Here is a 26598-nt window from a genome sequence, read left to right as displayed (position 1 = left end):
ACATGAGTGAGGCAAGATTACAGAGGACTGAGAAATGAAGGACTATTGAGAAAGAGGAAGGAATTCCTTTTAGGAGGATATATAATTAGCAGCTCTAAGGATAAAGCAAGATTTGACACCTTAAGAAGTAAGATACTAATGTAAATAATGAATATTGCATACTTGAAAAATAGGCAAAAGACACACGGGGAGGGCTCGTACAGGTGAGCAGAACAGGAAAGGCTGTGACCAGGACCTCGAATACAAGTAGGGCTCTCCCTGCAGCCGTTTATTTCTCCTGTTGGCTACATACGCTCTTAATGGGTTCTGTTTCTCTGTGTGGTGAACAGTTTTATCACCAAAGAAGAAATGGCTTCTTTCTTCCAGCTCAGGGAAGGGGGCGGTTTGGGTCATGTTCCCGTCCCTACACCAAACGCAGAAGGTGGGGGAGGCAGGACACTGTATAACCAGCATAGGGAAGACTGAGAAGGGCGATTCCCCTCCGTTAGGGTGATCGCTACTAATACATAAAGGTGATTCAGTCAGGGGGCTGGACAAAGACTCGACACATCGATTACAAAAAACAGATAACAAATACCACATGTATTTTATGCTACCAGTAGCATATATTTATATGCTATTTATATATATATTTATATATATATATATATGCTATATATATGCTATTCAGTAGAATGCTGTATAGCTTTAATTTTCCCCATAGTTTCAAATTTTTCACAGTGCTTTCTTATCATTTATTTTTAAAAAATCATCGGGCCGGCGCCGTGGCTCAATAGGCTAATCCTCCGCCTTGCAGCGCCGGCACACGGGTTCTAGTCCCGGTCAGGGCACTGGATTTTGTCCCGGTTGCCCCTCTTCCAGGCCAGCCCTCTGCTGTGGCCTGGGAGTGCAGTGGAGGATGGCCCAAGTCCTTGGGCCCTGCACCCACGGGAGACCAGGAGAAGCACCTGGCTCCTGCCTTCGGATCAGTGTGATGCACCGGCCGCAGCGGCCATTGGAGGGTGAACCAACAGCAAAAGGAAGACCTTTCTCTCTGTCTCTCTCTCTCTCACTGTCCATTCTGCCTGTCAAAAAAAAAAAAAAATCATCAAGATATCCTCCTTTCTAGGTACACTTTTGTCAACAGGGCATGGACAGAAGAGAATGCCGCTGGGTCTAGAAATTATACTGATCAGCAGATGAACTGAGAATATGGCACAGGAAGAGACAAGCTAGAAGTCTTTAATGCCTGAATGGTAATCATAGGGAGGACTGGATCCGCCTAGACGTACAGAGTGGAACCAAGCAAACACTAGAGAGAGGTGGTCTTCAGTTCAGTGAGGAAAAATTTCTAAAGATCGGAGCAATCTTAGAATAACAGCAGACTGAAACGTGATGGAGATTCCATTACACTAAGTATTTGAGTTTGGACTGGCTGGACTGTCGGGGTTCCTTAGAGGAATTACTGAATAGATGCGGAGACTGGACTGTTTGATTTTCAAGGCTTCTTCCAACTCTATGCAGATCTCAAGGGAATCTGTATACAGTAGGGCATCTTTCTGATATTTGCTTACTTGTTAGATATGGGGTTCCTCTATATTTATTTTTTACTATAGAACACACTTTAAGAAGAAACCCCTGCACTTTTTACTGTGGTGTTGACCAGAGATTCAGAGTGAACAGCCTGCTACAGTGAGTATTATCTCATCTGGTTTTAAGAAAAAGAGAAACAAAATAAAGTTTACTGGAAATTTATAAGTTTTTTAAAAAGTCAAGTGTTAAGGGTTCTCTAAAATATTATTTTTCTTTCTTTTCAATATAAAAAGAAAAACAAAACAAGAGCTCCAAGTCCTCTGCCTTGGAATTTAGGAGCAATACACTAGATGGTGCTATAAGGCTGTCAGAAAGTTTTACCACCAGTAAGCAGTGTGCCCCTGCTGGTAGCAATTAAGTATTCTGAAAGCTTTCCATAGATTTTCAGCTCCTGCAAGCAACCCTGGATTTGTAGTAAAGTAATGGGAAAAGCTTCATACCTAAAATAAGATTAATTTGAAACTAAACCATAGGTTTGACATATTTTAGAACAGTTTCACTATTTGGCAATTCAATCTGAATTCCATGGAAATAGAAATTTTAAAGTTACTGAAATGCAAATTCACGGAAATCTGCTGTTAATTTCACTTGGCTAGTTTTCCCATGAGACTGATTATTTCTACTACTTGATGAATCTTTAAGTCAGTTTCTTCAGGTGGCTTCCTGAGTTTTCAAATAATCATTAAGCAGAAAACACCAATCAAATTTTATCATTGAAAGTACTGACACACTAACACAAAGACATGAAACAATACATTCTGAAATTATTCCATCAATATTTCTTATGAAAATAACATTTCATGATTTTCCACATTAAAATAAACTCAGAAAACTATTTTTTACTAAAGTGCAAAAAATAAAAATAAAGTTTTACCATGATAATACTTTTTGTTTTCTTTTAAATATTAACTATTAGAAAGGTGACAGAAAATGGGCAGTTTAAGATGTACCTTTTGCAACAATCTAAGAGTCATTTTAGTTTTAAACTCTCCAGGTTAGGAGATCTGTTTCTGATTTTTCTGGTTATCTTTCCAGCTCTGCTTCTAGAATCTCCCCCCATGTATCTGCATCCATGGGGTACATGATTTTCTCTGGAAGGCTAACTGGAGAACTTATGTTGCTGTATCTGCCACTTAGCCATTCATGTTTCACTTTACTCTTCTGGTAATTCCTTAGTAGTATTACCTGCAAGAGGTAAACCATCATCATTAAAAAAAGAACGCAATAGTGGTTGGTTAGTGAATTTGTTTGAAACTAGAAAAGCTGACTGAAGGGGCTGAAAAGAAGACTGAAGATTCACACTGACACATATATTAATAAATTTATGTGAGTGTGTATGAGTACAGAGTGAGCCAGAATTTACTGGAAGTTCTGGATAATGTGGAGTGAAAAGAAGTAGCTACTCTCCTTCTGGTTAACAGGGAAAAAAATGCCGAATTCAGGATCCAAAAAATGTAAAAGGATGGATGGGAGATAGATGGAGACAAAGTGGTTGGCAGGAAAAGAACAGTAACTCAACTTTAACCCATTTCCAAGTCAACACACTCTGTGCACTATTTGGCACATACAATCCTACCTTCTCCAAACAGAAGTGAGAACCGGCTGAAATCTGCTCCCACAGCATGTCATAAACACTACACACTGCACAGATTAGACTTACCCTCCAGGAATAGCCACGTTCCAGGTCGCCATCTATTTCTCTCTGGCACACAGTTCTTACAGTCAAGCAGTGAGGTTTCCATAAGGAGTCACAGTTTCTTATTGCATAATTCCAGCTCCTGCACGTCACTGACGCCCTGCACAAACTCCGAATGTCTAGCTGACTGAAAATTTTAAACGTGACTTCTAGAGGCAGCAGTTCAACAAAGTTATTTTGACTCTTGTTTCTTTCCTTCTCAGCATCCACAGAGTTCAATTCTAAGGCAGGAGCTCTTGAATTACTGTTCCTCTTAGAATTTTTCTGCATAGCTTGATGTTTTAGTTATCCTCATGGGCAACCTAAAAGGCAAAGGTTAAATACACTCAATCTCTTCAGCCCAGACTGTAACTCCTATCCCGAGTCAGATACTTTTTGTTTATGATTTAATGAACTGTGACTTTCTTGACACAGAAGCTGTGTGTTCCTGCAAAGATGAACAGTGATGACATGTGAGATACCCAGTCTCACATTTGAATTTCACATGGGAGGCACTCAACACAGGAAGTTAATCATGTTTTTAATAAACATTTTTGGCAAATGAATATGTTTCAAAATTTTTGGTTTTGTTCCCAAAGATTAGTATCTAAAAAAAAAAGAAAGAATTCTCTACACGCCTGATCATGTTTATTTGGTGGTGGCAATGCTTCTGTGAGAACACATTCACGTATTTATCACAAATACTTTAGAAAAATTATGAGTCAATAGCATTAAATTCCTGAATCCTTGCTGTTTGTGCGAAGTGATACTTAATCACTAAGCTCTTCAGCTGCAAATTCTGACTTAACCATAAACCAGCTAGACTTTATTTATATAAGAATTACCTATTCATACCTAATGTTTGGGTATTCACATTTGATACAAATACTATCTGAAATGGACAAGAGGATGAGATCTGGGTTATAATAATGCCAAATTTCAATTATTCAATGTTATTATAAGACTGGTATTTTGGAAATGGCTCCTTGAAGGTATGCTACAGGCGTTAGTTAATTATGAGCTACGGATGGGTCACTGAAGCTATCAAGCAACAGCAAGGAACATCTATAAACAATGTCTATAGCTCAGTAGCAGTAGCATCGATAAAGAATGTAAAAGTCCCATTTCAGCTAATTTACCCAAGGCTCCGGGTGCAGGCTCCTGAAATCAGTTGAAAGCAGACTAGGTGCATCACCCCTCCAGGGACACTCCTCGGCAGTCAGCTCCTCTACTCACAACCAGTTTATTCCATTTGGCATTTCCTTCCACGCTGGGAGGTGGTGACACGGAGGAGGAGTTTGAAATTCGGCTAAATGCTTCTTTTAACTCAATGAGTAACAACGCAGATGCGCTACTCAGGCATATGTTTCAGGATGTGTCTCTCATTCACATCGCGGCTCTCATTCAGCAGGCTGTTTACGATCCATATTAGCCGCGGTGGTTGGAAGGGAGGAGTCTTCGTTCAACAGAGGACTTCCTCTCCAGGGACAGGGGGAAGTAAGAAAGCAGGTAAAAACAAGAGCAGGAGTCAAGAGCAAGTTCTTGCCACACACCTTCCTCCCTCCCATCATCAACAGAAACCAAAGCCAAAGCGCCACGTTCTCGGGTAGAATCTCGCATTAGGAGAGCGTTTCGGTGCGTTTCGGGGTTTGCCACTTCGCCCAGGAGCTCACTGGGGAATTCTCAATCCACAACAGGGGCTGCCGTGGCGAGGTCCCCGGAATCCACTAGGATGCCCGGAAAACTACCTTTTCCCTTTATGAATCAACCTTTGCTGAATTACCTCTCCAGTTAAGAGAGAGCTCGTCCCCCTCACCATGTCACTCGGAGGGGTGGGTCGGAGGCAGCGCATTCGGAGGGGTGGGTGCCGCTCGGCTCAGGCTGGCTCTCAGCGGACCCCACTCCACCTGGACCCTGCAGGTCGGGGCGGGGGGAATGACCCCACGTCCCATCTGAGCCACCCTCCTTGTGTGCCCGACAAGGCTGCAGCAGCTGCCCGAGTCCTAAGAACACCAGGCACTGACAAGATACACCGTCAGTGCTGTCACCACGACTCCACGCCGCTAAAAGACGGCTGGGCTTGCGTCCGGACCGCGCCCCTGAGCGTGCCGGCACCTTCGCTACCCGGAAGGGAAGACCCTCCTACTTACTGGGCCGCGGTGACTTTTCCTCCCGCGGTTTAAATCCTCCGAAATTCGAATCCCTCCCCATCGTCCACCACATCCCGCCCACTCTAGCGCCGCCCTGTGACCTCGATTCGCACAGGCGTAGAGGGGATCGCGCACTGCTTTCTGGGATTGTAGTTTTTCTAGGGCGTCTCAGCTCAGGAAAGGCAGAAAGGAAGGGACTACAATGCCCAGCATCCTCCGGGCCCGCGGGGTGGTGAGAAGGGATGGGGGGGGTATAAGCCGGGGCTTTTAAACAATAACGCGGAAGACGTGGTGGGGGAATTCCCTAGTGCGTCACTGGCCCAGGTGGAGGGACGGGACTCCGGAAGCAGCCCCGGGGCCTCTGCCCTGAGAGCACAGAGCATTTCTGAGCCGGGTCTTCACTCCTGTCACCCCCGTGTCTTTCCGGGGGCCTGGGCATGCCTCGCGCGTGTCTGTGGGAGGCGGAAACGGCTGCGGGGGCCGTCTACTGGCGAAGGGGCCTAGTCCTCATCCGCCATGTCCGGGGGCTTCGAGCTGCAGCCGCGGGACGGCGGCCCCCGGGTGGCCCTGGCGCCCGGGGAGACGGTGATCGGCCGCGGGCCACTGCTGGGAGTAAGTGTGGGAGGGGGCTCGGCTGGCCCGGAGAGCCCTGCGAAGACCCTCCTGGCTAGGCCCTGCCTCCGGCCCTGGCCACATTCCCCACCACGTCGATCCTGCCTGTCTGCACTTTAGACGTTTGGGGGCAGCAGTTTTTCAGTCCAGTGTAATCACCCACAAACAGTTATTAATGTTGTCTTTGAAAAGCACCTGCTGTATTGTCATCTTATCCAGAGGTTGGCAAACTGTGGGGAGGGGGATGGAGGGTGGGGGCGCAAACCAAGCCTGTGGCTGTGTGGGCCAGTAGACTCAGAATGGTTCTTAAAGTTTGAAACGTAAAATGTAAACAAACAAAAAGCCTATTTGCTTTTCGGGAAGAATGGCTGCACCAAAGGTGGAGAATATTGTGTCTTGGCCTGCGAAACCCGAAGTATTTACTGTAGTATCTGGCGCTTTACAGAAGAAATTGACGAACCCGTGAACTTGCCTCTTCCAGGCTGAATTAGGCTCTGGCCTCTTTCGCAGAACTGCAGGGGCCTTTTATTACAATAGTGTTTTCCGGTAATATCCATGGCTAACTCTAAAATAGTGTGTATAGTGTTTCACGGTTAAATAGACTACGTAGGCCAACTTCTTTAATTCTTTCAAAACTTTCTTTCAAGACTCTTTGCACTCTTTTATCTTTATTGTTCAGATGGGAAAAGTGATCCACAGATCATGTAAAGGTCATATAGAAACTTTAGGACTCATAGTAGCACCAAGTTATATATGCTTTGTACTGTCTTTGGGAGGTAAAGGAGTCAGAACATTTGTATTGCCTACTGGAAGGCTGTAGTTCTCACACTGTTAATCTGTTTGACACCCAGTCTTTTCTGTTGGCACCCACTTTATGGAAAACCTTTAGCAGATGGTGAATGAGATGTGGACCCCTTCTCTGGGCATCTTCTCTTGAACTGGTCATTCTGTGTCCGCCAATACCAGGGAGCAAGAAGTGTGGGCTGTTAACCCTGGTTAACTGCCAGTGCCTGGGGGGCCCACGGGTTTCTGGGAGGGCCCTTCTGGGAGCAGGAAAAGGAGTGGTAGTTTAAGGTTGTCTTGTGGAAGTTGGACCTTTAGTGGTGAGTGTGTCTGAAGGTTGAAGTTCACATGGTGTTTAGTTTTAGCTATTTAAATGTGTAACATCCTATTATTTTCCATAGTTTATTAACCATAATAACATATGAAAGAACTGCCTGGGAGATTTTTTCTTTTCTTTTAAATCCCCTGGTTAGAAAGCTTCATGGAGTATATGCTTCACCTGACAGTCATATGTCTAGGAACTAACGAGTTTTAACTTGAAGTCCTGTCACCAAAGCAGAGTCCTGTGGGTCTGGTTAAAAGGTTATTGGATTTTAGGCCTGTGCAGGCGACTCGGTGCAGATCCTTGCACTATTCGTACCTTGTTCTTTATATTAAGAGCTTGCTAATGTGAGATGAACCAGTTTTCTGTTTTTGAAAATGTTAAGTTGGGGGCTGGCATTGTGGCACAGCGGGTTAAGCTGCCTTCTGCAGTGCTGGCATCCTATATGGGCACCGGTTCAAGTCCCAGCCGCTCTACTTCTGATCCAGTTCCCTGCTAATGCACCCGAGAAAGTGGCGGAAGATAGTCCAAGTGCTTGGGCTCCAGCAACCTCATGGGAGACCTGGATGAAGCTCCTGGCTTCTGACTTCGGCCTGATCCAGCCCTGGCCATTGTGGCCATTTGGGGAGTGAACCAGCGGATGGAAGATCTCTCTCTCTCTCTCTCTCTCTCTGTCCCTTCCTGTCTCTGTAATTCTGACTTTCAAATAAATAAATTGTTAAAAAAGATGTAAAGTTGTAAAAGTTGGTCAGTTATCAGGGGTTTGCTTTTCCTTTTAAAATAAACATTTAGCCGGCTCCGTGGCTCACTTGGCTAATCCTCCGCCTGTGGCGCCGGCATCCCATATGGGCCCCAGGTTCTAGTCCCGGTTGCTCCTCTTCCAGTCCAGCTCTCTGCTGTGGCCCGGCAGGGCAGTGGAGGATGGCCCAAGTGCTTGGGCCCTGCACCAGCATGGGAGACCAGGAAGAAGCACCTGGCTCCTGGCTTCGGATTGGTGCAGCACCGGCCATGGCAGCCATTTGGGGGGTGAACCAATGGAAGGAAGACCTTTCTCTCTCTCTCTCTCTCTCTCTCTCTCTCTTTTTCTCTGTCTGTAACTCTACCTGTCAAATAAACATTTAGTAATAAGATTCTATTGCTAAATTTGGTAGATATTAAAAGTGGTTATGGATGACATCAAAGAAAAAAATGAGGAACAGGCAAATCACCTTGTAGGTTTTCAGAGTTTGGAGCTGACAGGTGCACTTGTTTCTCTTCTGTGGTGTTGAAACACAAGGTGAAGGTTGCTGTTTCAAAGACAGCAGTGCCAGTGAGAATTTTCTAGTATGTGAGAGAGAAGACTTACTTCTAAGTGGGAAAACTCAGGAAGTTCATTGTAAATTTCTGTGCATCAAAAATGATTAATATTAATAAGGATGGCTCTTTTTTTTTTTAATTTTAGAGGCAGATTTACAGATAGACACAGAGACACACACACAAACACATCTACTAGTTCACTTCCCAGATGCCTGTAACAGCTGCATCTGGAGCCAGGAGCTGCGAACTCAATCCAGGTGTCCCATGTGGGTGATAACGACCCAACTACTTGTGCTATCCCCAGCTGGCTTCCAGGGTCTGCACTGGCAGGAAGCTGGAAACAGGAGCTGGAGCTGGAGGTTGAACCTGAGGCACTCGGATGTGGGATACAGGCATCTGAAATGTTAGGTTAAATGCCTGCTCCAGTAAGGATGACTTTTGTACTCTACAACTTAATTGTCCATGTTTTCCTGAGAAAAGCTTCATAAACCTTGATTACCCCACAGCATAAAGGTTTATAATTTTGGGGCATAAAACTCTTCATAGTAGATAGGGGTCCATGTTGTGGCATAGTAGGTAAAGCTGCCACCTGCAATGCTGACATTCCATATGTGTGCTGGTTCATGTCTAGGCTGGTCCATTTCCAATCCAGGTCTCTGCTAATGGCAGTGGAAGATGGCCCACGTGTTTGGCCCTTGCCACCCACATAGGAGATCCAGAAGATGCTTCTGGCTGTTGGGGCCACCTAGGGAGTGAATGAGTAGAGAAAGATTCTCTCTTTCTCTCTGTCTCTCCTTTCTCTCTAACACTATCAAATGAATAAATAAATCTTAAAACAAAAGTTTGACAATGACAATGTCTTTTTGTCTTTACAGTGGCAGAAAAACAGCGGAAAAGTCTGTCACTTATAGGGACTTTCAGTAAAGAAGCAGTGCTACCAGCTTCAAAGTTTAAGAAGCAATGTTCGAAATGAATTGTTAATGCTATTCCTGTTTTGATTAATAAGTTACTAAATTCAGAAAGGGCCGAGGGGTGAGCATTTGGTGCGTGGTTATGACGCTGCTTGGCATGCCTGCATCCTATATCAGAGTGCATGGTCTGGAGTCCCAGCTCTGCTTCCAATTCCAGCTTGCTTCTAAAGTAGCTGGGCCCCTGAACCTATGTGGGAGACTTGGATGGAGTTCCTGTCTCGTGGCTGCGTCCTGGCCCATATCCTGCTTTTGCAGGCATTTGGAGAGTAAGCCAGCATGTGGAAGATCTGTCTCTGTCTTTCAAATAAGTAAAAACAAACAAGCAAACAAAAAAAAACCCAACTTGATGAATATGTACTGTAGTTGGTTGAGAAGAAATAAAGGGAAATGAAGATGAATGAGAAATCCTTGCTCTCTAATTTTAATAGGCATGAGAGACTGTATACGCATGTAAGTGAACAGGTTGTAATCGGAAATGAGGATTGGAGCTAGATAGTGCTTTATGTGAAGTGGGAGGGAGGCAGGAAACAGGACAGTAGTAAATGATGACCACTATACCTCAGGGTTGGAGAGGCCACAAAAAGGAGGCTCTGATTCAGTCCCTGCTGCTTGCCCCATTCCTATCTAGTAACAGATGTGTCATACTGTTGTGTTTTTATTTTTTTTTAGATATAATTCCTGATTTCTTTTTATTTATTTGAATTACAGAGAAAGAAAGAGGTCTTTCGTCCACTGGTTCACTCCCCAAATAGTTGCAATGGCCAAGCCTGGGCCAGGCTGAAGTCAGGAATTTTTTCCAGGTCTCCCATGTGGGTGCAGGGGCTAAGTACTTGGGTCCTCCTCCGCTGTTCTCCCAGGTGTGTTAGCAGGGAGCTGAGTCAAAAGTGGAGCAGCTGGGACTTGAACCAGAGCCCATATGGGATGCTGGCATTGCAGGTGGCAGTTTATCTGCTGCACCACAATTCCTGATTTTTAAAAGGTTACATTTAATGAAAAGTTTTGTTTCAGTATCGTAAGCCAAGCACAATGATAGCACATAATGCAGAGAAGTAGAAGAAGGAACCCACACTTAAGATGAGGGAACTTGGTAACACTGAGCTGGACTTTGAAGTGTTAGAATTCTGAGTTGGGATTTTGGTAGGTGGTCAGTGAGTTGTTTGGAGGGAAGGACTATTTAGGCTAAATGAATGATGATTTACAGCCATAAGATTTGAACCTGTATGGCATATTGGATGATTGCGTAAGTGCTGACTAGACTTGTGGGGTAATCACATTATATAAATGATCTCATTTAAGTTTACAAACATTGCTTTTTAAAATATGTTAATTTTGGAGCCAGCATTATGAAGTAGCGGGTTAAGTCATCACTTGCAGCACTGGCATCCATATGGGTGGCCAATTTGTGTCCCGGCTGCTTCACTTTTGATCCAGCTCCCTGCTAAGATGCACCTGGGAAGGCAGTGCAAAATGACCTGAAGGCTTGGGCTCCTGCACTCTCATGGGAGACCTGGAAGAAGCTGCAGGCTCCTGACTTCAGCCTGGCTCAGCCCTGGCCATTGTGGCCATTTGGGAAGTGAACCAGCAGATAGATGATCTCTCTGTCTCTGTCTCTCTCTCTTTGTAACTCTGCTTTTCAAATAAAATAAAAACTCTTTAAAAATAAAATATTATATTTTAATATATTATATAATAAGCATAATAAAATAATTATATATAAAATATATAATAAAATATTATATTTTAATATTAATTTTTAAAAATAGGCTTGCATTTATTAGAAAGTTTTAGGTTTATGGCAAAACTGAGTGGAAAGTACGGAGAATTTGCCATAGTTTTTCCTTTTCCAGGATGTTCTATAATTGGAATCATACAATATGTAGCCTTTTCAGATTTCACTTAGCTTTGTACATATGAGATTCATTCCATCATGTTTTTTAATTGCTTGATAGCTCATTTATTTTATTGATTTCTTTTATTTGTAAGGCAGAGACATAGTTCTGTCCACTGGTTCAGTCATCTGATACCTACATCAGCCAGGCCTGGACCACACCAAAGCTAGGAGCCAGGAACTCAATCCATCTCTCAATGTGAGCAGCAGGTTCCCAAGTATTGAACTATCACCTGCTACCTCCCAGGATGCACGTTAGCAGGAAACTGTGTTTGGGAGCAGAGCATTGCAATCCAGGCATTCTGGTATAGGATGCAGGCAGCCAAGTGGTGTGTTAACTATTACCCCAAACTCTTACCCTGACAGCTTGTTTCTTTTTACCACCAAATAATATTTCATTGTCAATGTACCATAGTTTATTCAGTTGCCTGCTGAAGGACATCTTGGTTGCTACAAGTTTTGTAATTATAGATAGTGCTGCTATAAATATCCATCTGTAGGTTTTTGTGTGGATGTGAATTTTGGGTCATTTGGGTAGATAGGAACATAGTTGCTGTATCATATGGTAAGAGTATGGTGAGTTTCATAAAAAACTGCCAGGGGCTGGCACCATGGCACAGTAGGTTAATCCTCCACCTGCAGTGCCGGCATTCCCTGTGGTGCTTGTTCTGGTCCCGGCTGCTCCTCTTGTCCAGCTGCCTGCTATGGCCTGCAAAAGCAGTAGAAGATGGCCCAAGTGGTTGGGCCCCTGCACCCTCATGGGAGACCTGGAAGAAGCTCCTGGCTCCTGGCTTTGGATTGGCACAGCTCCAGCTGTTGTGGCCATTTGGGGAATGAACCAACCGAAGGAAAACCTTTCTCTCTGTCTCCTCTCCCTCTCACTGTAATTCTAATTCTCAAATAAATAAATAAATCTTAAAAAAAATAAAAAGGGGTGGCACCATGGCGCACTAGGTTAATCCTACTTCTGTGGCACCGGCATCCCATATGGGCACCGGTTCTAGTCCCAGTTGCTACTCTTCCAGTCCAGCTCTCTGCTGTGGCCTGGGAAAGCAGTGGAGGATGGCCCAGGTGCTTGGGCCCCTGCACCAACGTGGGAGACCCGGAGAAAGCTCCTGGCTTTGGATTAGCGCAGTTCTGGCCGTTGCGGCCATTTGGGAAATGAACCAACAGAAGGAAGACCTTTCTCTCTGTCTCTCTCTCTCTCACTGTATGTAACTCTACCTGTCAAATAAATAAATAAAAACTTTAAAAACAACAACAACAAAAAGAAACTGCCAAACTATTCCAAGTGGCTGTACTAGTTACATTCCCATTAACATGAGTGAGAGTTTCTGTTGTTCCAAATCCTTGCCAGCATATAGTGTTGTCACTGTTTTGCATTTTGGCTTTTTTTTTTTTTTTAGATTTATTTATTTGAAAGGCAAAGTTACAGAGAGAAGGAGACACACACACAAACACAAAAAGGGAGAACTGTCTGCCAGTTCACTCCCCAGATGTGTGCCATGACAGGTGCTGGACCAAGCTGAAGTGAGGAGTTTCTTCCAGGTCTCCCTTGTGGATGCAGGTTTCCAAGCACTTGGGCAATCTTCCACTGCTTTCCCAGGTGCATTAGCAAGGAGTTGAATGGAAAGTGGAGCAGCTGGGACTTGAACTGGCACCTATATGAGATGCTGGCACTGCAGGCTGTGGCTTAACTCATTGTGCTACAGCGCCCACCGTGGATTTTGGCTATTCTAATAGCTGTGTAATGAGTTATTTTCATAAAATATGAAATACTTCACAAATTCACGTAGATGGAATTAAAAGATAATGTGCATTTCCATGAACTTTTCAAAGACCCTTTGTGTATGTGTGTGTATAGATGTATGTATTCCCACACCGCACCCCTGTAAGTCAGTGCCTCCAAATTCTTACCTCTGATTTCCTACTGTTCAGCCTAAATGTGCTATCTTCTCACGTACCTCTGTACTCTGGTAATTTGACTCTGTAGGTGTATCTCAGTGACTATATTTGTAATTTGTAAAAGTCTGAAGACGATTCTGTTGCAAAGCCCGAGTTGAGAACCACTTGTGAACATACTAAGTAGAAGACTTGGTATAGGAATAGTTCTCTAACGAATGTGTGCTGAGCTGAACTGAATAAAAATATAACTACTCGGAAACATTAATTTTCCAAATCCCAAAAGGGAATTTAAATCCAGTTTGATCTTCCTAAGCTCTAGTCATGTTTTTATTCACTGTATTACCTCCATTATCATACGTTAATAATAAGGATAATGTTCTCAGACTTTTATAGCATTCATTGTGCAAGGAGCGTTGCAAACCTGGATGAGTAGAAATTTCAGTGACATCAAGTCCTCAAAATCCCGTTATATAAGTTAATGATTCAAGTGCATTGAATTAGGAGCTCAGAAATTGTTGACTTTTACGTCTTAAAATTTAGGGGTTGGGGACTCGTGTGATGCAGCAGGTTAAGCTGCCACTTCTGATGCTGGCATCTTGTATTGGAGTGCCAGTTGGAGTCCTGGTTGCTCTGATTCCAATCCAGCTTCCTACTAATGTGCCTGGGAAGGCAGTGAAGCCCAAGTGCTTGGGCCTCTGCCATTCATGTGGAAGACTTGGATGGATTTCCTGGATCCCAGCTTCAGTCTGGCTCAGCCCTTGCTGTTATAGTCGTTTGGGGAGTGAACCAGCAGATGGAAGATTTTCTTTCCCTGTTTCTCTCTCACCTCCTCTCTCTTTTCATCTCTGTGTCCCTTTCTCCCTGTCCCTCTTTCATGATCTGTCCCTCTGCCTTTGAAATAAATGAAAATTAAAAAAGTAATTTGGAGCTGGGCATTGTAGTGCAGAGGGTTACACTGCCGATTAGGACACCATACTCCATTTCAGAGTACCTGAGTTCAAGTCTTGGCCACTCTGCTTCCAGTTCAGGTTTCTACTAGTGCATCTTGGTAGGCAGCAGTTGATGACTCAAATGCGTGGGCCCCTGCTACCCACATGGGAGACCCAGATGGAATTCTGGGCTCCTAGCTCCAGCCTGGTCCAGCCCTAGCTATTGTAGGCATTTGGGGAATGGACCAGTGCTGGAAAATCTCTCTCTCTCTCTCTCTCTCTCTCGTAGCTGAGAATAAATAAAAGTTTAAAATCCAAGTGATCTACATTTCACCAGTACTGTGAATTAAATAGGTGTTTGTGTGGTAACCTAATAACCTAATTACCATTTACACCATTATTCTTATGGGGAAGTATATTTCAAAGAACATTTATGAGTATTAACCTTTTAGAGAGAGCTTATTTATTAATTGGAGTTTGCACAGAGAGCTTTTGGCCAAAATCAAGTCCGTTTCCTCAAACTTGCTCTGTCTTAACATCAGAAACTGGATTTTGGTAGATTCCAACTGAAATAGATTAAGCATCAGCCAACTTGCCCTGTAGAGGAGTTAGACCAGTTTCTCATCAAATGTTCATTCCAGCACAGTCTCAGAGTTGGTGACTGAGCTCTGGAGTATGTGCTGGGCCTGACAATGAGAGCTCTCAGGACAGCATTTTATGGTTTGTAGATTTCTTTGCAATAACCAGTCATGATTCAATTTTGGTTTTAATTTTGGGTTTATTTACTTTCCACACACACAATACACACAAAAGTGTGAGGAAAGAATCTTATGCACATTATGCTCCAAATAAATCATATTCTTCATTAAGTATATATGCATTCTCCCAAAATATTGGCCCAAATCCCACACTAGATATATTAGGTTGCTTTTTGTTACTTTAACTAAAATACCCAGGAGGAATTTCTTGGGAAATAAAAGGTTTATTTCAGCTTTCAGTCTGGAGGTTGGGGTTCAGGATTGGGCATCCCCGTAGCATGGTGTGTGGTGGAGACTGGTCATGGTGGGTGCAGAGGAACTAACACATGGTGAGCCAGAAAGCAGAGAGAATAGCTAAGTCAAACTTGAGTTCAATAATCAGCCCTTTCTAAGAACCACCCTCTCAGGGCGTGCCCCAGGTGACTTAAAGATGTCCAGAGCCAGACCACCACTCTGAGACCATAATTAGATCAAGTCTCCACCCTCAATCCATCAACCATTAACATTAGACATCAGAGTTTAAACATCTGCATGAGTTTTGGGAAAACTGTTGAACCCATAATACTAGGTGATTTTGTTTTTGTCCACCCTGAAAATTTGGATTTGTCAGTTTTTTGCCTATTGTTTATAGAGCAAACTAGATAACCTTGTGGGAAAACCTGTAGATGAGAAAATATTATATAAGATAATTTTTTTGTTTTATCAGCTCTTGGTGTATAATACAGTTTATACTGAAAAATAAATGTTGCTTATTTTCTGTTCTTAGGTTTATAGAAGCCAAGCTAAATGTGAACTTGGAATTCATGAGATATATTCTACAATATTCAGAAATTTCTCTAGGAAAACATTTTAAGAAAATTTAATTGGTTTTGGTTTTTCCATAAATGTTGTATACAGTCAAAAATGAAATGAAACATAGCATTCTATTGTATTTCAGGATCCAGTTGCTTTTCTACTTTTGTTCTACTGAGTTTTTTTTTTTTTAATTTTTAGAATTTTGAGAACAGTAGTCAAAACATATAGGTCAGGAATTTGATTCAAAATACCTAAGCATTTCTGCTGGGAGCAGAAGAAAATCTTCATTTTGTTGATTTCATTAAATGCCACAAATAAATGTTTGGAAGAAAACAAATCATAAATATTTCTTTCCTGTTTTTATTTTCTGGCACAATCTTCATGTCTTAAAATAGAGAAAGGACTTTCATATATATCATAAGCATTATAATGGGTAAAGGATTCATTTCAAAACTGAAAATCAAGGATAAGTGATCCATGCAGTATCTTTTATATTACAACTTATTGCATAGTCACAAGTGAACAATATAGAGTTATATAGAAACATCTTTGTTCTTGGATTTTACATATTGACATATTTAGGCATGCAGTGTACTTTGAAATATCTCCAGGGAAAAGGAAAACAAATGTATGCACACACACACACTACAAAAGAAAAATCAGTTTCTTTTGTGAATAAACTGTCACATTTATGTTGCTTGTGGCCAAAAGCAACTTCAATTACTACATATTACTCTAACAGCTGTTATACCGACATTGGACATCTAATAATGAATTCATTTTTGCTTAGCCTTCAGAAAAGGAATATTAGAAAGCAGAAAATCTGACTAAATTGAGCAATGAAGTATAAGAGCTTTTCTTTTAATATTACAAGAATTACACAACATATGGCAGAAATTGATAAAGGAAACCCTGGAGAATGCACAGACCCAAGTGTGATGCTGAAGTCACTACTCTTGGTTAGCCACAGCTCCAATTATGGCAGTGTTTTTTGTTTTGTTTTGTTTTTTTTTTTCAGAAATTGTAGGAAAAATCGTTTGTTCTTGAATTCTGTATATTGTTTCTTGAATGGGGACAGGACTGCTTGTCTTCCCAGGCACATTAGCAGGAAGCTGGATTGGAAACAGAGCAGCTGGGACTCAAACCAGCGCTAGATATGGGATGCACGTGTGCTGTAAGTGGAAACTTAACCTGCTGTGCCACAGTGCTGGCACCCAGTTCTATCATTTCTTTAATTTTGGCTGGTTTCTGTAGGGAAAAAGCTTATCTTCCCAGCCCCATCAGTTTAGTTTAGTATGAACTTGAGTTGAGTATGAACTCATGGATTATTTTAGTATTCACTGTGCTACATTCTGCTGTCGCCATTATTCTTTTCAATGCCCACATTATTCCAAAATTGGCCTGTGAGCATCTTTTCACACTGATACCTTCATCCTTGGGACATGTCCCCATCAGTTTTTGAGCATTTCCTTGTTGCCTGGTATAACGACATGTCATAGGTCCATAACATGCTTTTTTTCTGCCCCAGACCTGGAAGCAGCCATTTTTCCAGTGATTTTTTTTTTTTTCAAATGGGAAATGGTTCTTAGAAGCCAAGTTCTTTGTTATTGATTATATTGATTATATTCTGTCTTCTATGTGTCCTCATTCAGACATGGTACCTTTTCTGAGCTTATTGTACCTGATTCTGGGTATTTTTAAGCACCTTCTTTTGGATTCCCTACTAGCTGGGCCTCTTAATGCTGGATTTGAGATTTGTTTTCAGTATTTCCCACTTGGGGTGTGACTAAATTTATCTGTGAGTGATACTATTTCTGTGCTGGCACTCCTAGTCCTCCACCCTCTTATTTCCTTTCCTCCCAGTTGCCACCTGACTTTTTCTGCTTCAGTATACATTATGGAGCTTGATCTAGATTTGGTGTAAGTTCATTTTCAGACATCTCTGTTTCCAGCTGTGCTTTACCTGTGGGATATGGTTTTAAGATTTGCTCTATTTGGCTGGTTCCGCGGCTCACTAGGCTAATCCTCCGCCTTGCGGCGCCAGCACCCCGGGTTCTAGTCCCGGTCGGGGTGCCGGATTCTGTCCCGGTTGCTCCTCTTCCAGTCCAGCTCTCTGCTGTGGCCAGGGAGTGCAGTGGAGGATGGCCCAAGTGCTTGGGCCCTGCACCCCATGGGAGACCAGGAGAAGCACCTGGCTCCTGGCTTGGGATCAGCATGGTGCGCTGGCCTCAGCGGCCACTGTGGGGGTGAACCAATGGAAAAAGTAAGACCTTTCTTTCTGTCTCTCTCTCACTGTCCACTCTGCCCGTCAAAAGAAAAAAAAGATTTGCTCTCTTTGTTGATTTCTTTGATTAACCTTAACCTACAGGAACTAGAATTCTTCAATTTTAACTGCTTTTGTGGCTAAGATGTGATATATGTCTGACTTTTAACTGAACTTTTTTTTTCTAAGATTTGTTTATTTATTTGCAAGTCAGAGTTACACAGAGAGAGAGAGAGGAAGAGAGAGATAGAGAGGTCTTCCATCTGATGTTTCACTCCCCAATTGGCTGCAACGGCCGGAGCTGCGCTGACCGAAAGCCAGGAGCCAGGAATTTCTTCCAGGTCTCCCACATGGACACAGGGGCCCGAGGACTTGGGCCATCTTCTACTGCTTTCCCAGGCCATAGCTGAGAGCTGGATTGGAAGTGGAGCAGCTGGGTCTCGAACTGGCACCCATATGGAATGCCGGCTCTTCAGGCCAGGGCATTAACCCGTTGTACCACAGCGTCAGCCCCTAACTGAACTTTTAATTTAAACTTGGTGACTCTTGGTCTTCAGTAAGGAAACATGAGTAAGCCTTCAATGTGTTTTGAAGTATGTTGTAACATTTGTCCCTACCCTAAATGGTCTTTAGCTATTTTTGAGTCCTTGGATTTCTTTGCTTTTTAATAGCTTTTCCTTTCAATTTGCAGACCAACATCAGGCATTTCTCCCCATTGTCAGCGCACTGCCTACTAAACCCTATCTACTTTACTATCTGCTGTGAATAGAGAATAGGGAATTTGGGTAGCACTTTGTTAAACTTATCTAAGAGATTAAACAGAACAGAATGAAACTTGAATCTTCTTGGAATATCTGTTCATTATTAAATAATTCTTCCTGTGTTATTTCCAGTCCTTTAGACAAATAAGCTAGGTAAATTATCTTTAAAAATAAAGTTTTACAGGACGATATTGAGGGAGTACAGTGCTAATAGCTAATAATTTCTTGTGTCCAAACCCTGACCTTGCTGCTTAATTGGCTGTACTGTGAGTAGTTGTTTAACATCTTCGTGCTTCCATTTGCTTGTCTTAAAATGAAGACAATAGAATCTTCTTCACATGATGAGTATAGAACAGTGCCTTGGTCCTGATAAATAATTACTACAGTTCATATATTGATTAATAAGAATGTGTTAGATAATAAGTTCATATAAGGAGCAATGATAGGCTTTGAATAAATTAGGGTATCAGGTCTTCAGGATAGTCTCTATGTTACCTGTCGCTACCCATACTGCTGTGTTGAAATTAAAATGTTTAAAGTTATTAGCTCTTTAAGCTTCTTATTGAGAAAGCTTACTATTTAGAGTTTTAGCTTAAAAGGAAGGTTTATAACTAAATGATGTTAATAAATGATGTCAGTTTTGAAGACTGAAGTACTTATTTTGCACTCTGTAGAGAAGTGTAGCTTATAATGAAATTAACACTGTTGTGGAATCATATGTCCACTAGAGGTCACTTTATACTTTGTATTATTTAAAATAGCTTTTCTTCCTGGTGTCAGTGAAGCCTGCTCAATAGGGAAAGTCCATTACTCCCACGTGGGAAAGAAAGAAGGCAAGTTAAGAAGGACTGTTTCAGGAAGCATCATTATGTTATATAATAATAGACATAGAATATAATATAGGCCTTCATATTTATTGCTCTGATGGTTAGAAGATTGGCTTAGGTTATTGAAGTAGTGATGAGATTTTAGTACCCACATTAGAAACAGAAACTTCTTTTTCCTAGCCGCAGAATAATTTGCGTTTCCCGAGATTACTTTTGAAAGATTACACATAGGTGTAAAATGAATGCTTTCCTCCCATGAGGAGTCTTCAAAAGGTTCGTGGAAATGTGAATTATGAAAAACTACACATGGATTTGAAAGTGTTTTGCACCAAAATTAACTTACCTTTTAATTCCATTTTCCCATAAGCTTTTCATGTATCCCTATATTATTTATTTTTAGTAACAGAACCATAGATTGAAAGTACTGCCTGTTTTTAGTTTCTAACTACATAAAATGTAAAGCATAGCTTTGATAGTATAATGGTGAATCTCAATATTTAATTGAAAATTCCTTGCACATGATAAAGTGAGTTGTCAAATAACTGGTGTCATTTTTGCCCACTGAGGTACATTCTGGGAAAACCAAAGGAGTCTAAATTTCTATGCTCTTTTTTTCTAATAGAAAAGATTATTAGTTTATATTTACTTTTCTGAAATAGCCATTGTGGATAAAAATAGATATATATTTTTAATTTATTTTTAAAAAAGATTTATTTATTTAATTGAAAGAGAGAGGGAGAGACATAGAGAGTGTGTGCACTTCCATCTGCTATTTCACTCCGCAAATGACTGCAGCCACCAGGGCTGGGCCAGGCTGGGCCAGGAGCTTCTTCCAGGTCTCCCAACTGGGCAGCAGGGGCCCAAGCGCTGGGCCATCTTCCGTTGCTTTTCCCCATGCAGTTAGCAGGGAGCTGGATCAGAAGTGGAACATCCAGGACTTGCAATGGCACCTATATGGGATGCTGACATTGTGGGCAGAGACTTTATCCACTAGGCCACAACACAGGCCCTGCTACTAACAGATACATTTTAGATGGGCTGTGTTTAAGATAATTTATTTTAGAGGCTATACTAAAAACTAATTTTAGTTTTGTGGAAAATTCAAGCTTATACTACTCATTCTTTCGTGATGCTTGATGTTACTGTTTGTATACAGTCATAGTGTCAAGTGTGGAGGAAAAAATGAGTTCCAATTCCTGACAATTTCACATTTTGGCAAGTTGTTGCAGAACTGATAGGTTTGATTTTGTTTAAACATTGCTGTAGTCTGCTTTTACAGATAATTTTGGTCTTGATGTGGATAATCTCACAAGTGCTAGATAACAAGGTAACCAAGAGACAGCTCAGATAATTATGGTGTTAAGTGAAGCCGATGCTTAAAATGTTTTCATTATATATCAACCACAAATTAAAAAGGTAATCTTAAATATAGTGTTTATAGTAACAGGGAAGGAATACTTGGCATTTTCAGCATTTAAAGTGCAGTTTTTGAACTTTGGTGTGCAGAAATGGTTATGAGGCTAAGTAGACTTATGTGTCACTGTTGGCTCAAAACAAGAAGCATGGGAGCCAGCGTTGTGGCGCAGTGAGTAAAGCTGCTGCCTGTAACGCCAGCATCCCATTTGGATGCCTGTTAATATCTTGGCTGCTGCACTTCCAGTCCAGCTCCTTGATAATGGCCTGGGAAATCAGTGGAAGATGGCCCAGGTGCTTGGGCTTCTGCACCCAAGTAAGAGACTTCATGGCTGCTGGCCCCAGATCTGCTTATCTGGCTCTCCCTGACCCCAAAGGCTGTAGGCAGGCCCTTTCATTCCATTAACTAAATTGCCTCTTTTAAAAACTTCTGTTTTTTTAGCATACTTTATAATTCTTGTATTTGAAATATTTCCTAAGATGTACATATTAGATGCCCCCCCCCCCCCCAATTTGGTGAATTTTACTGGTAAGAATACCCATTATAAGTCTGTCCTGAGTGGAAATTGTCCCATAAGGTTTGGGATCTGTTAGCTCCTAAGCTTTCAGTTCAGCTGGTTCTGTCATTTCTTCTTTCATGACTTTGGGCAGGTCCCTTAATCTCCTTGTTTTGTTATCTGTTAAATAAGGACAATCATTTCAATATATAGTAATTATTGAATGATATATATTATATATAGCTTACTGGTTTCAGAATTGTTGCTAAGGGATTTGTTTGCTTGATTTGTTTCTTTAAGGAGGTGGCTGTGTTTGAAATTTAATTTTTCCCCTGTAGATAACAGACAAGAGAGTCTCCCGAAGACATGCCATTCTTGAGGTGGTAGGCGGTCAGCTTCGCATCAAACCGGTAAAGATGTTACTAATGTTTTTTAACTTTCTACCTCTCACCCTTTCAGTTATTGATAAGAGATATCTATTTGCTAACATTATGAAAACAGGGAATTAATATCAGAGTATGTCTTTCATATTTTTGAATGAAACTTAATTCACCCCATCTCAACCTTGAACAAATAATTTTTCAAATTTTATTTTTATTGTTTATTTTTATTGCTGTTTTACTCCCCCAATACTTGCAATGATTGGAGCTGGGCTAGTCTGGAGCCAAGAGCTGGGGACTCTATTCAGGTCTTCCACGTGGGTGGCATGTGCCCAGTTACTTGAGCAATCAACTGCTGCCCCCCCAGAGACTGTATTATCTTGAAGCTCAGGAACCAGAGGCAGAAGTCAAACACAGGCACACCAGTGTGGGACTTGAGCGTCTTAACTTCTAGAATAAATGCCCACTCCCTGAATAAATAAATTTAAAAAAGTGTTGTGTCTCATTCTCATTCTGCTTTGCTTGAAAAAGTAATACCTGTAGTCAGCACTCCCTGGGAGCTGCCTGAGCCAATTATTAATCTGTGATCTTCCCTCACTCTCTTATGAGACTTTCTAGGTCATAACTTGGACCCATTTGTATATCCCTAGGACTTAGCACACTGTCCAGCACAGAGTAGATACTTAATGAATATTTGTTGAATTCATGAATAAATGCTATAGTGAGATACATATTTAGCATTTCTAGGGGCGAGTGGTATCATGATTTTTTATGAAAGTGTGTTAATTTTCCAGTTCCTGGTTTCTAGTACCTTCTAATGAACTGCAATGACCCAAAATAAAAAAGTTTGTTTTTGTACTGAAACGCAAAAAGGGAAAGAATATATGGATTTCTAAATTCCTATCTTGCCTTTCTGATAGAACATATTAGTTTGTTTTTAATTTTTTTTTCAAAATAAAAATCATACACCTGGTTCCTCAAGTGAAAGATCCATGTCTTAATCCTGCCCTTCTATGTGATTTACACTAACTCACAAAAGTTTCCTGCTAAGGTGCCTGGGAAGGTGGCAGGTGGTAGCCCAAGTTTTGGGCCCCTGCAGCTCATGTGGGAGACCAGGATGGAGTTGCTGGCTCCTGACTTCTGCCTGGCTCAGCCCCTGGTATTATGTCTATTTTAGAGGTAAACCAGCAGATGGAAGATCATTTCCTTTCTGTTTCTTCCTCTCTCTCTTTCACTCTGCCTTTAAAATAAAACATAAATAACTACATAAATAAGTTTGAAAAAAGATATGTGTGGCCGGTGCTGTGGTGCAGTAGCCTAAGCCTTTGCCTGCGGTGCCAGCATCCCATATGGTTTGTGTCTTGGCTGCTCCTTTTCCAATCCAGCTCCCTGCTGATAGCCTGGGAAAGCAGTAGAAGAGGCCCAAGTGTGTGGGTCCTTGCACCTGCATGGGAGACCCAGAAGAAGCTCCTGGCTTTGGATTGGCCCAGTTCCAGCCATTGTGGCCATTTGGGGAGTGAATCAGCAGATGGAAGACCTCTCTGTCTCTACCTCTCTCTGTAACTCTACCTCTCAAATAATTAAATAAATGTTTTTTTTAAAAAGGTATCTGCATAGCAATATTTGGTGTAGCAAATAGTGTAGTAATAAATTTTCATTGATAAATATATTCTGATATGTTTATACAATGAAATATACTACAAAAGTGAAGATAAATAGATTACAGTAAAAACATGAAAAAAGCATGAATTCAAATCAGGATCATAATATTGAATAGTATTAAAAGTATAGAAAGAAGCAAGAAAGTGATAAAAATCAAAATAATAATTACCTCTGATGGAGCTGAGAGCAGACTAGGATAGGGAAAGACAGGGGACCTCAAAGGTAATAACATTCTTTTTCTTGAATGCAGTGGTGGGTCCACACATAGTACCTATATCTATTATCTTTTTTTTTTTTAAAGATTTATTTATTTACATGAAAGTCAGAGTTAGAGAGAGAGAGAGAGAGATCGAGAGATCAAGAGAGAGAGATCTTCCATCCGATGGTTTACTCCCCAATTGGCCACAATGGCTGGAGTTGCGCCAATCTGAAGCCAGGAGCCAGGAGCTTCTTTCAGGTCTTCATGCGGGTGCAGGGGCCCAAGGACTCGGACCATCTTCCACCACTTTCCCAGGCCATAGCAGCCAGGTCTTGAATCGATGCCCAAATGGGATGCTGGCACTTCTGGCTAGGACATTAACCCGCTGTGCCACAGCACCAGCCCCTATATATTATCTTTTGAAAATTATTATGAAGCATTTATGTGAAGAAGATATAAAGGATAGTACAGTGTAATGCAGCTAACTCTGTTATGCCTAATTACCAAACATTGGAAGACATAAAAAAGAGCACTTATTTTTAAGGAAATGTGTAACTCTAGTTTTGAAATTTAATTACTGTTTTAGGAAACTATTTGAGTTTTAAATTTTATTCCAAGAATTAATGTTTTCACTTTTTTCTTTTTTGCCAGGCAGAGTTAGAGAGAAAGAGCGAGAGCGAGAGCGAGAGCGAGAGAGAGACAGAGAGAAAGGTCTTCCTTCCATTGGTTCACTCCCCTAATGGCCGCTAAGGCTGGCGCTGTGCCGATCTGAAGCCAGGAGCCGGGTACTTCCTTCTGCTTTCCCATGCGGGTGCAGGGACCCAAGCACTTGGGCCATCCTCTGTTGCCCTCCAGGGCCACAGCAGAGAGCTGGACTGGAAGAGGAGCAACCGGGACTAGTACCCGGTGCCCAAACTGGGACTAGAACCCAGGGTGCTGGTGCTGCAGGTGGAGGATTAGCCAAGTGAGCCACGGCGCTGGCCAGAAAAGCTGCATCTTGAACTTGGTGATACATATATAGGTCCTTTATTTCATGTAATGCTTTATTTATTGTTTCAGCAATATCATGTAAGTAATATAGTTTTAATAAAATGCCCTGTCTCTTGAAATAGATTAATTTATCCAGCTACTTGCTAAAAGATATAATTTAGAGAAATATAGATATAGTCTAAAATTGACTTTAATTTTTAATGGAAATTTTAAGATCTTAAAGATAATGAGAATGAGAGGGACAAGTGACTTCTAGTTCATTTTAAAAAATTTATTTATTTATTGGAAGGCAGGGTTACAGAGAGAGAGCTTCCATCTGCTGGTTCACTCCCCAAATGGCCACAGCAGCCAGGTAATTATGGCCAGGCCAAAGTCAGGAGCCAGGAACTTCTTCCAGGTCACCCATGTAGGTTCTGGGTTCAAGTCCTTGAGCCATCCTCTGCTGCTTTCCCAGGCACATTAGCAGGGAGCTGGATTGGAAGAGGGGCATCCAGGATACAAACCAGCACCCAAATGGGATGGTGGTATCGCAGGTGTTGGCTTAACTGGCTATGTCACAGCACTGACCCCAAGTTTGTTTTATTTTAATGCATGGTAAGTATAATTTATTCTGTATTCCCTAGTCATCCATAAATCTTTGATATTCTTGAGCAACTTACATTTATATAGCTGCAATAAAACATTGAGAAGAAAATTTTAGTTTAAAAAACCTCTATAAAATTATATGAATGAATCTATCAAATTTTTTTTTTAACTTTTATTTAATGAATATAGATTTCCAAAGTACAGCTTATGGACTACATTGGCATCCCCCACCCCCCCGATGACTTCCCTCCCACCCGCAACCCTCCCCTTTTCCGCTCTCTCTCCCCTTCCATTCATATCAAGATTCATTTTCAATTTTCTATATATACAGAAGATCAGTTTAGTATACATTAAGTAAAGATTTCAACAGTTTGCACCCCCATAGAAACACAAAGTGAAATATACTGTTTGAGTACTTGTTATAGCATTAAATCTCAATGTACAGCACATTAAGGACAGAGATCCTACATGAGGAGTAAGTGCACAGTGACTCCTGTTTTTGACTTTACCAATTGACACTCCTGTTTATGGCATCAGTAATCTCCCTTTGCTCCAGTCATGAGTTTCCAAGGCTACGGAAGCCTTTTGAGTTCTCTGACTCTTATCTTATTTAGATAAGGTCATAGTCAAAGTGGAGGTTCTCTCCTCCCTTCAGAGAAAGGTACCTCCTTCTTTGAAGACCTGTTCTTTCCACTGGGATCTCACTCACAGAGATCTTTCATTTAGGTGTTTGTTTGTTAGTTAGTTAGTTAGTTAGTTTTTTTTTTTTTTTTTTTTTTTTTTTGCCAGAGTGTCTTGGCTTTCCATGCCTGAAATACTCTCATGGGCTTTTCAGCCAGATCCGAATGCCTTTAGGGCTGATTCTGAGGCCAGAGTGCTGTTTAGGACATCTGCCATTCTATGAGTCTGCTGTGTATCTCGCTTCCCATGTTGGATCACTCTCCCCTTTATTTATTCTATCGGTTAGTGTTAGCAGGTATTAGACTTGTTTGTGTGCTCCCTTTGACTCTTAGTCCTTTCATTATGATCAATTGTGAACTGAAATTGATCACTTGGACTAGTGAGATGGCATTGGTACATGCCACCTTGATGGGATTGAATTGGAATCCCCTGGTATGTTTCTAACTCTACCATTTGGGGCAAGTCAGCTTGAGCATGTCCCAAATTGTACATCTCTTCCCTCTCTTATTCCCACTCTTATGTTTAACAGGGATCACATTTCAGTTAATTTTCAACACTTAAGAATAACTGTGTATTAATTACAGAATTAAACCAGTTGTATTAAGTAGAACAGACAAAAAAAAATACTAAGAGGGATAATGTATTAAGTTGTTCATTAACAGTCAGGGCTATGCTGATCAAGTC

General features: G+C 41.6%; 2 protein-coding genes across 3 annotated transcripts in view; one reads left to right on the top strand and one right to left on the bottom strand.

Moving 5' to 3' along the window:
- Nucleotides 1-2254: 2254 nt before the first annotated feature.
- FBXO48 (F-box protein 48) lies at nucleotides 2255-5527 on the bottom strand. The gene is made up of 4 exons (XM_002709826.6): nucleotides 5398-5527; nucleotides 4387-4726; nucleotides 3233-3570; nucleotides 2255-2757 (listed from the first exon to the last, which is right to left on the bottom strand). Exons 3-4 carry the CDS (start codon nucleotides 3536-3538, stop codon nucleotides 2596-2598), a joined length of 468 nt encoding a protein of 155 aa, XP_002709872.1. The 5' UTR covers nucleotides 3539-3570; nucleotides 4387-4726; nucleotides 5398-5527; the 3' UTR covers nucleotides 2255-2595.
- A 130-nt stretch (nucleotides 5528-5657) lies between these two features.
- Nucleotides 5658-26598, top strand: part of APLF (aprataxin and PNKP like factor) — a 133938-nt gene continuing 112997 nt past the window's right edge. The window contains exons 1-2 of one of the 2 annotated variants that reach the window (XM_002709665.6): nucleotides 5658-6009; nucleotides 21756-21827. In XM_002709665.6, the coding sequence (XP_002709711.3) occupies nucleotides 5914-6009; nucleotides 21756-21827 (168 nt within the window). In that variant the 5' untranslated portion in view covers nucleotides 5658-5913. The remainder of the gene's footprint in view (nucleotides 6010-21755; nucleotides 21828-26598) is intronic. The other variant, XM_089326348.1, reaches the window with a different exon arrangement.

This window comes from Oryctolagus cuniculus, chromosome 2 (assembly GCF_051225735.1).
Source record: "Oryctolagus cuniculus isolate XC-2025 breed Fujian yellow rabbit chromosome 2, ASM5122573v1, whole genome shotgun sequence".
NCBI lineage: Eukaryota > Metazoa > Chordata > Mammalia > Lagomorpha > Leporidae > Oryctolagus > Oryctolagus cuniculus.
Note: the sequence above shows the minus strand (reverse complement) of the source record. Positions and strands in the feature narration are given on the sequence as shown.

Coding starts and splice junctions, on each gene's coding strand:
- FBXO48 (XM_002709826.6), bottom strand. CDS start 3,538: ATGCAGAAAAATTCTAAGAGGAACAGTAATTCAAGAGCTCCTGCCTTA. Junction 2,758..3,232: donor AACGTGGCTATTCCTGGAGG/GTAAGTCTAATC, acceptor TACCTCTTGCAG/GTAATACTACTAAGGAATTA.